The 10,556-nt window shown below is 36.8% G+C and overlaps 1 protein-coding gene across 5 annotated transcripts in view; it reads left to right on the top strand.

Moving 5' to 3' along the window:
- Window positions 1-7,927, top strand: part of LOC130542129 (zinc finger protein ZFPM1-like) — a 42,713-nt gene extending 34,786 nt beyond the window's left edge. For all 5 annotated transcript variants that reach the window (XM_057304537.1, XM_057304536.1, XM_057304538.1 and 2 more), the window contains one exon: window positions 433-7,927. In XM_057304537.1, the coding sequence (XP_057160520.1) occupies window positions 1,350-2,069 (720 nt within the window). In that variant the 5' untranslated portion in view covers window positions 433-1,349 and the 3' untranslated portion in view covers window positions 2,070-7,927. The remainder of the gene's footprint in view (window positions 1-432) is intronic.
- Window positions 7,928-10,556: the final 2,629 nt, after the last annotated feature.

The raw sequence follows: 10,556 nt of genomic DNA on the forward strand, positions 1-10,556 counted from the left end.
TGAATTTAGTAGCTTCTGCCCCATGCCTGAGGTAGAGAACACAGCTTTGGGAACTGTGAGTGACAGCCCTACCTATGAAGTAATCAGGCTGCCCACTTAGCCCTCTTTTCCATGGTTTCTTAAATACTTGGGGTTTCCTGAATTTTTTTTTTTTTTTTTAAGGTTGGAGAAGTACAGCCAGCTGGCTAGAATCTGCTTCCCATGTGTTCTTAATAACTTTTATTTCCCTAAGGGCTGGCCTATGCTTCTCAAACCTGGCTACACAAGAGAATCACAGGGGTAACTTTTAAAAAAAAATACCAATGTGTGAACCCATAACCAAAGATTCTGATTGCTCAGAGGTGGATCTTGGGCAACAGTAGGTTATAAAACCTCCCATCTGATTCTAATGTGTGGCTAGACCTGACCATCTTTTACTTTTCACTTTTTCAGGTGAAATACCAGAATGGCCTGACCTTTAATTCGATCTGCACATCATTTCTGCACACAACTTCCAGGGCAGGGGATGCTGCATGCTCAATACATACTGACTAGTCAAATGCGGAAAAAATGATGCATTTGAGAAGATTATTCTTTCCTTCTGTTTTAGTTTGAGATTGCGGCTAGTCAATTATGCCTACGAGGACCAACTGGAAGAGAAGAAATTGTATTCTTTACCATCAATGTGTGACTGTCTTGAAAAGAATATACTGGAATCTTAGCCTTGATTTTGGAAAGCCCTCCCTCCACCTCTGGAGGCTGAGGCCTGTGGTCAAAAAAATGAGTACAGAACAGGTAACCAATTTCCCCAATTTATCTTTAATTCCAGATATTTTCTTACTAAATTCCCATTGCTCTAAACTCAACTCGCCCTTGCACGGATTCTGTGATCTGATATAGGTCCTATATCCATCTTAACTGTTAAAAAGATACTGCTAGTATTAACAAAAGAGATCAACGAGCTACACTTCACATAACAAGGGAAGAGATGATGGCACTTCACTAACAATAACAGAGCTAACAGCACTTTCCTGCCTATGACTGCCTAATTAGTGACGCTTCTTTTGAGACATTAATTTTGGTATTAGTGGGGGTTAAGGGAAGAGATTGCTGCTAATGTGCCAGTGATATTCAGAGGGTGTTGGACACTGAAACCTTAAGGCTATATATTCTGAAGGGCGGTGGCCAATTTCAACAACGTGTAAACTGATAATTAAACAGAGAATCTGGCTGTAAATTAAATGTACTGAGTGTAGGGCTTAATGAGCATACGCTAGAATGAGCGACCAAGAGAGAAGAGAGAACGACCAGGGTGATTCCGGTCGCCGCAGTCTGGAGGCGGAAGCAGACCTAATCCACGGGAGCAGGTAATGGCTGCCCGCCGGCCTCGCCTCCGTGACCGCGCGACGGCTGCTTACCCTGGCCGACTACCACGACCGCACCAACTTGACAGCCCAGAGGCCTACCTGTCGCACAAGAAGTTCTCCTGTTCCGCCCTGCCGCAGCGTCTGCGCGCCTTCGCCCACACCTTGGCTGCTGCTGAGTGCTCCCACAGTCCCGGATTGGCAAGGTCCCCGGGGACCTCAGGAGTCCCTTCCGGCTGGCGCGCTGCCTGCTGGGCGGGAATCCCTCCGCCGGAAGCCCGCCTATGCGGCCCACCCCCCAGCGTAGGGCTTGGCGACCTCTGGGGCAGCCTCAAAAACCAAGCACTGAAAGAGTGGCCCCCTGGCTTGGCAGATGGCCGCCCCGGTCCTGTCTACCCCAGTCAGCCGCCACCACCTCAGCCCACAGCATTTCAGCAGCGTCCTAACGCGCTGCCGTCCTTGCTGACGACGCCCCCTTTCCGTTCTGACAAAGGCGTCCAGACCCCCAATAAGGGGACCACAAGTACTGCTGTCTGCCCACCTTCATGGCCCACAAGTGTTAGTGTTTCTCGCAGGCCGCCGAACATGGGAAGTGAGCCAGCCGACCCACTATGTACTGCAGACCGCTTTTCCTGCGCCAGCTGCTCAATCCACGAGCGAGGGCCGGCTTACCCACCCTGGAAGAGACCGGACAACCCTCAGGCCCAGGCTGTTGGTAAGTCTTAGTTCTAGGAACCTCACCAAGCAGAGGCATCTGCAATGCTGCCCACTGCAGCCCCCGCCAGGACCCTTGGCACTTAAAGAAGTTCGTTTGATGAGCGTGGAGTTGAAGGAACCATCCATGGACAGGATCCTGGTGACTTTCTGGTTCCTGGGAGTCCTTGCTAAACTCCATTCGAATTAGTACGGGAGATTCCCCTGTATTTATCTGAAACATTTATTTTAACTTAGCTAGTTTGGGTTCACTAAAATAACGCTGTCATTAACTAGGAAGAATAATAAAGAGTTCCAGAATATAGATAGAGATCTATGTACTTTGATTTTCTTTTGGTACAAAAGGGGTGTACTCTTGGATGGACAAGTTTCCAAGGAAGGCTTTTCACCAAAAATACCAGACTGTGGAAAGAACCACAGGTTTATGTGACGCAGGAAAAGCAAGAAGAAGTTAAAGACGAGGGAAGCATTTTAAAAGTTACTGATACTTCGTATCAGTTATTTCTTTTTATATAGTATAGATCAGAATATTCTTCCCATGACCAAAAATACTCTGTATACTTTTAAAAGGCTTCATGCATAAACTGGTAAAAAAAAAAAAAAAAAAAAAAAAGAAAGAAAAAATGCCATCATTTTGAGGAATTATGGTAATGATGATTGTTAATACTTATGGGCCAAAGCAGTAACAACAACAGTTATATGGAAGATAACACTGAATTGTGAAAATTTCATAAAATATTATCATACTTGTCATATGGATAAGTAAACCTAAGCTTAATTGATTAAATCACGTGTCTAAAGTCATATAGCTGAAATGTGGTAGATGCAAATCGCAAAACCAATTGAGTCCTGTTTTAGAGTCTATGATCTTAACCACTCTGTTTTGTTATACTTAGAGGAAAACTTTTTCTCAATTTCTGGAGTTAAAGAAGTGGAAAATTATCCAAACTAGTGGCAATGCAAACCATCTGAGAAGGGAGAGTCAGGGAGTGTGGCTTTCTGAGAAACATTTCATCATAGCTGGTATTCTTGGGAACCCTAATATAGACTTTGTAATAAAGATTTAACATGAAAAAAATTTTTCTCGATAATTCTGTGGAGGGTTGATCAGAAAAAAAGATAAATGAGAAGACTTTTAGTAATTAGAATGAAATAAAGACAATGTGGACTTTGGTTATGGTTTCAAGATTGTAGAAGTTGGTAGAAGAGAAAAAGTTACAGACAACTCTAAATTTTGAGACTAGTGGACTAAAAAATTATGGTGCCATTGGGAACAATAGGAAAATGGAAGTATCTATTTTTTGATGACAGGAAGAAAAATAGTTCATATTTTATTGGTGGTAAAATCGAATTGTGAGGAAAGATGTAAGATAGATCTTATTCAAGTGCCTTATCTACCTGTTCTGTTCTAGGCAGACCTTCTGAGTAACTAGCTCAGAATCTCAAACATCAAATTAACACTTTACCTGGTCTTACTCTAGTCTTTGTCTTATTCTTTGGGGTCTTCTCATCCCTTATCCTTCTTTCAATAGCTGGATAGTACACTATGTTATGCCCTGATATCCTATCTTGTTTCCCACATGGATCCAAGGTCATGGAGACCTGTAACTTAACCCAGTGGTTAGAGTTTCTAACTAGCAGTAGCTCTTTGGTGCTAACTTTGTAAATACTTTTATCTTTGCTTACTGACTGATATGCTTAACTCTCTGGGTGCCATATTTTGCCTATCACCTAATATACCACCTTGAAAACTTTGCCTTGTAACCAAGGTTCCAAAGAAATATCATCATAGATATCTTAACTAGTTTCCAGAGACTAGCAGTTTCCAGTAGGGCTAATTCTACTTGGGCTGTAGTCCAAATACTTATTTTCTTTGGGTCCCCCACATATCCAGAATTCCTTGAGTTTATTTAATAGAGATGAAATTTATTGCTATAAATCTATACATTAATAGCCAGTATACCATCATATTTCCTTTCTCTTACTTTTTAATCTGGGAGTCAGAAAAAAGGGAAATCACCAATAACCTCACAATTTTTCTTTCTAGTTTACACAGGAAAGTCATTCTTATGTTTGACTTGGTCAAATCCATCCCTCATAAGTAACCACTACTGAATTTGCTAAATATGGCTTCGATATATTTATACATATGCACATATTCACTTTGATACTTTTATTATATTCATTGATTAGTTTCTTAGTTTACAAATTGGAATCACACTGCACACATTGGTTTGTGGCTTTTTTTAACCACTTAAAAAATTATAATGTATAGATTTAAAGGTCAATACCTCATTCTGTTTTGCAGTTTTATTAAACTTTGAATGGAGGTACTATGATTTTTTCTCCTCATTTTATTGTTTACTGACACTGAAACTGCAAGTAACATTTGCAACAAATACTGCTCTGCATGAGGGTGTGAGGGAGTGTGTGTTTGTATGTGTGCTATCATTAGTATAATTGAAGAATAGATTTTTTTTTTAAAGATTTTATTTATTTATGTGACAGAGAGACAGCCAGCAATAGAGAGAACACAGCAGGGGAGTGGGAGAGGAAGAAGCAGGCTCCCAGCTGAGGAGCCCCATGTGGGACTAGATCCTATAACACCGGGATCACACCCTGAGCCGAAGGCAGACGCTTAACGACTGCGCTACCCAGGCACCCCTGAAGAATAGATTCTTAACAGGTTGAATTAGTGGGGCAAAGAATAGGCTAATTTTAAAATTATATACATATTCCTAGATTACAGGAATCTGTAATCTAGGATTCAAAACCCACATCTACTCACACCAAATATTTATCAGTGCCCTCTTTACCACACCCTGGCCAGCACTGAATGTTATCAATTTTTTAATGTAATTAAGTAGCTGTTTAATTATGTTAAATTAATGAAGATGAGGGTCTTTTTATTTTGATGGCTATTTACATGTCTTATTACATTAATTTGCAACTTCATTTCCTTTGTCATTTTATTTACTTAATTTTACTAAATTATTTTGGAAATTATTCACTAAGTTTTATGTCACAGATTTTATTAAGTATCATACGTAAGAGCTATTCTTTATTAATATGTTGGTGCCATCTTTAGTATAATTTGTTAAGATTAAATTTATTCTTCTGTTTGAATATATTTTAAGCTTTATGTCTTAAGTAATTGTTTTGGAATGATTAAAAATATATTAAAGCAGTCACAGTTGATTTTCTTTTTTGGATTGTAATTAAGCAAAGACTACATAGAGAATTAGATTTCATTTATCCCAATGCACATACAATTACAACAAACACACACATGCTAGACTTTAAAAACATGTAAAATATGTCAGCCTTGTCCTGTTTGCTCTTAATCACTGCAGTATGTTAAAGGAAATTTTAAAAGTACTTAGCAGACATAATTGAAGTACTTACAAAGAATTTAAAAATTAAGATTATGTTTGCCAGAAGTACTGCTTTATACAGTTTTTCATATGCTTTATTTTTAAGGCACAGCTGATTTTTAGCATATTTATAGGAGAACAAGTATACCCACTATGTTCTCTCCCTACAAAATATTGTTTCAAAACTTTACATTGATTATAAACATAATAGTTATTATAATGGGAGCTTAGGACTAGATTTACAGACAATAATCAGACTGCAGTGAACATGTTTTTTAAAAATGAGAACTAAGGAGTTAGAAAAATGAATAGGAAATGAAAAATTATAGTTGGAGACAGATGCTCACAGAGCGAATCCCAAATTACTAAGTGAACAAGATAAATGTATTTATACAGCAAAAATTTCCTTCACTCATTTTCTCATCTTTTTTTCAGCCCAATCTCCCTTAATTCCTCTAGGAAAATGAAATCAGTAAATAGAGTTGAATAGGTCTATCTGCATATATTAATAGAAATCTATGCCATTCTTTTATTATTTTTTTCTATGAGTAAATTAGATCAGCTAGATACTTCTTTCACCAGTCCAAAGCATCTTGGGTCATAAAAAAGGTATCTCTAAGAGAGTTTCAAAGGAGATAATTCTTGGTGTCCTAGAATTATAGCCAACACAAATGTCCATTGTCTTCTAAGTGAATAGTTGCTATGCAATCAGGTTAAACATTATGTACGTTAGAATCAATATATTTGAATTGATGAATGAATAGCCAATATTTACTGAATACTTATAATATGTGAAATACAATGATGAGCGAAACCAGAAAGTTTCTTTCATGAAACTCAAATATATTGTAACAAAACACATTTTAATTGGTTTTATAATAATATATAAAGAATATAATTGTATAGTATAAATAATGGGCTTTGGGTTCTCAGCTAGATTCTTGTCCCAGCATTGCCACTCACTAGCTATATAACTTTGGGCAATTTATTTGACCTCTTAATTATGTTGTCAGAGATTATTTCCTTCTGTCATTCCAGAAAGTATAATAGGAAGAACACTGAACTAGAAGTAGCACTGTGGCTTGGTTTCCCCTGGAAGCTCCATATACCTACACACTCCAGGCTTCAGTTTCCCTATCTATGAAAAAAGGAGATTTAATCAGGAAATTTATTAAGCCTCTTCCTTATTTTAAGACTTATTAAAGACTCTTTGTCTTCACACTCAGGTTCACATTCATAAGGTAAAATTAGCTTTCTTAGTGTTCCCTCATTCCTTTATTTTTAAGTTCTCTTGCAAGGCTGTAGTTTGGAATCAAGGAGCAAAAGATGTTGTAAGTTTCAAAGTTTCAAAATCATTTATTTACCAGAAAAAACCTTTGCCATTAGATTTCAAACACGATAGGAGTTGTTTTAAGAAACACAGTCCACACTACAACTTATTTCCCAAGGGCTCTGTAAGAAAGACCTCTCCTAAAACTTACATTTTTGGGAAAGGTGGAGCTGAACTCTCATCTGTAGAAAACATCTGTCAGAATATATGACTCATTGCCAGAAGCCCTCTTTTGGAATCTTTTCTTAATAACAACAATGTATAACAAAAAGATGCTTTGTATTTCAGTAATGCCTTTATTTAGACCACCTTTCCAATCCATTTATAAACATGTCTAAGAAACACAGGCTATGTCTAGACTATCAAACAAAAAAGGCACCAAAATTGAACAGGAAGAGTGTTACAGCATTTCTTAACTGCTGTATTCAGTAGTCTGAATATTCAGAGGAGTTTATTCCATTGATAACTTTCATAAAGACTATAGAAAAAAGTTCAAATCTTATGGCAGCAGATTTCATTTAAATTCTTCTCAATAGGTTTAGACATATGTAAAACATCTTTACTAACAACTATGACTGGTGCTGGTAGCTCAAAGAAATGTAGCCTATGCAGCACTCACCCACATAAAAAGACAAAAAAACAAGAAAGACTGTTAAAATCTTTCACCCATTTTAAACTGCATTATCTTCTAATTATTGAATTAGATTAATTCTTTATATATTTGAGACAAATTTCTTTCTTAGATACAGGTCTTGCAAATATTTTCCCCAGGACTTTTTTTTTGGTTTTTTGTTTTTTTAACAGTGTCTTTTGAAAATCAAATGTTTTATAATTTCATATAAATTTAAGAAACAAACTGTTAATTTCTAAAATAAAGTCTACTGAGATTTTGGTTGGAATTACATTAAATCTAAATAAGAATTTGCAGAGAATTGGTGTCTTAACAATCCTGAGTTATCCAAATTATGAATGTAAGATATTTCTGCATTTTTCAGATCTTTATTTTATCCTAGGTAGGTTTTGTAATTTGCAGTGTATAAAACTCACACCTCTTTTGTCAAATTTCTACTGAAATATTCCATATATTTGATATTATTATAAGTGGCATTATTTTCATAATTTCAATTCCCAATTGTTCACTAATATAATAAAAATATAATTAATTTTGTAAATTGATCTTGTATCCTTGCACTTTTGTTAAATTCATTTACTAGTTCTGGTAGCTTTCTTTATAAATTTTGTAGGGTTTTCTACAAAGATGATTGCCTTTTATTTCTTTTTCTACTTGAGTACACAGGCTAGAATCTTCAGTATAATGTTCAATAGAAACAATGGTAATGAGCCACCTTGCTTTGTTTCTAATCTTACAGGTAAAGCATTCAGTCTTTTACTATTAAGTATAAGCTATTAGTTTTTCATAAATGCCCTTTGTCAGGTTTCAAAGATTTTTCCCACTGTGGATATTTGAAAGCATTCAACCAGACTTCACAATGAACACAAATGTGAAACTATTATTTAGAGGCAAAGGATAAGGTACAAAGGCAAAAAGAGACTGCAGGCAAGCAGCAGGTGTCTGAAAGATATTCCACAAGGGCCGCTATTCATATGCATATACCACACATGTACCATTCATGTCTCCATCTTGAACAAGCTGATCTGAGCAAGGAATTTTAGCTTCAGGACAGTTCCCTGAGAACCTTTCATTGGCCGTTTAATTGGTCAAGCGATCTTGTCAAAGTGGTTATGCCACTTGCAAGCATCACAAAAGCAACTGACCATTGGTGTCATCAGGAGAGTTTCAGACCTTAAAACAACATGCAATAAACTCCGATGCCTTTAATGGTCTAAAAGTCACAAACCAGACATTCAGGGGGCCCTAGAGATAAAGAGTTTTTTCTAGTCTAGTAGTAAACCAAACCATCGGTTCACTTCCATTCTTAGATTGCTGGAAGTTTATCAGAAATGGATGATGTATTTTGCTAAACATTTTTTTTTTTTTTTTTTGCACCAACAGGTGATCACATGGTTTTGCCTTTTTGAGCTGTGAACAAGGAGAATTAGATTAGTTAACTCTCAAATCTTAAACTAAGCAGGCATCCCTGGGATAAAACCTATTTGGTTTATTTTCAGATTAGATTTGCTAAAATTTTGTTAGCAATTTTTACATCTATGTTCATAAAGACTATTCATCTTTAGTTTTCTTGTAATGTTTTTATTTGGTTTTGGCATCAGGATCATAATGAGTTCATAGAGTTGGGAGGTATTCCTTTCTTAACTTTCTTGAAGACATTTAGTAGAATTGGTATCACTCTCTCCTTAAATATTTTGTAGAATTTTCTAGTGAAGCTTTCTCATCTTAGATTTTTCTTTACAGGAAGTCTTTAACTAATAATCCAACTTCTTTAGATGTAGGGCTATTCAAATGAGCTACTTTTTGAGTGAACTTTGTTGGTTTGTGTCTTTTAAGGAAGTTTTCGATTTCACCTGACTTGCCAAATTTATTGGCATAAAATTCATATTCCCTTATAATCTTTTGTGTGTGTGTTTTTTTAATTTTTAAAAAAATTTTTGAGAGTGAGTGCAAGTTGGGGGTGGAGGGGTAGAGGGGTAGAGGGAGAGAGAGAATCTTAACCAGAGTCCACGCCCAGCACTGAGCCCGATGTGGGGCTCAATCTCATGACCCTGAGATCATGACCTGAGTCGAAAACTTGACTGACCAAGCCACCAAGTTGCCCCTCCTTTATTACCCTTTGAATATGAATAAAGTTTGGTGTGATATCATTTCTAACTTTGTCTCCTCTTTTGTTTATCAATTTGGTTAGAGGTTTATCAATTTTATTGGTACCCTCAAAGAATCAGCTTTCACTTTTGTTTTTTTCATACTGATTTTCTGTTTCCATTTATTTCTACTTCTCACATTTATTATGTCAGTTCTTCTGTCTCCATTGAGATTAATTTTCTAGGATTTTGTGTTTCTTAACATGGAAGATTAAAGTACTAATTTGATAATTTTCTTCATTTTTATAGGTTTTTAGTGCTATAATTTTGTTTCTAAGTACAGTTTTAACTGCATCCTAAAAAAATTTTGATATGTTGTGTTTCATTTTTATTCAGTTCAGAATACTAATTTATTTTTCCTGTGTTCTTTGACCCATGGATTAAAAATTTATCTTGCAGTTTCCAAATATTTGGGGATTTTCCCATTATCTCATTGTTATTGGTTAACTAATTTAATTCCATTTTGGTCAGAGAACATTCTTTGTTTAATTTGAGATGTTTTAACTTAAGACTTCTTTTCTGGGGGTGCCTGGGTGGTGCAGTCGTTAAGCGTCTGCCTTCGGCTCAGGGCGTGATCCCGGTGCTCTGGGATCAAGCCCCACATCGGGCTCCTCTGCTGGGAGCCTGCTTCTTCCTCCCACTACCCCTGCTTGTGTTCCCTCTCTCACTGGCTGTCTCTCTCTGTCAAATAAATAAATAAATAAATAATCTTAAAAAAAAAAAAGACTTCTTTTCTGGCTCAGAATATAGCTTTTCTTGGTAATGCTCTTGTGTACTTGAAATGTGTACTTGAGGGGTGCTTCGGTGGCTCAGTTGATTGAGTGACCAACTCTTGGTTTCAGTTCAGCTCATGATCTCATGGGTTGTGGGACTGAGTTCCTGCATCAGGCTTGAAACTCAGCAGGGAGTCTGCTTGAAGATTCTCTCTCTCTGCCCCTCCCCCAACACCTGCACACACATGCTCACCTCTGTCTCCCTCTCTCTCTCTCAAATAATCACTAAAAAGAAAAAAATGTG

The sequence above is a fragment of the Ursus arctos genome, unplaced genomic scaffold, assembly GCF_023065955.2.
Source record: "Ursus arctos isolate Adak ecotype North America unplaced genomic scaffold, UrsArc2.0 scaffold_3, whole genome shotgun sequence".
Lineage (NCBI taxonomy): Eukaryota > Metazoa > Chordata > Mammalia > Carnivora > Ursidae > Ursus > Ursus arctos.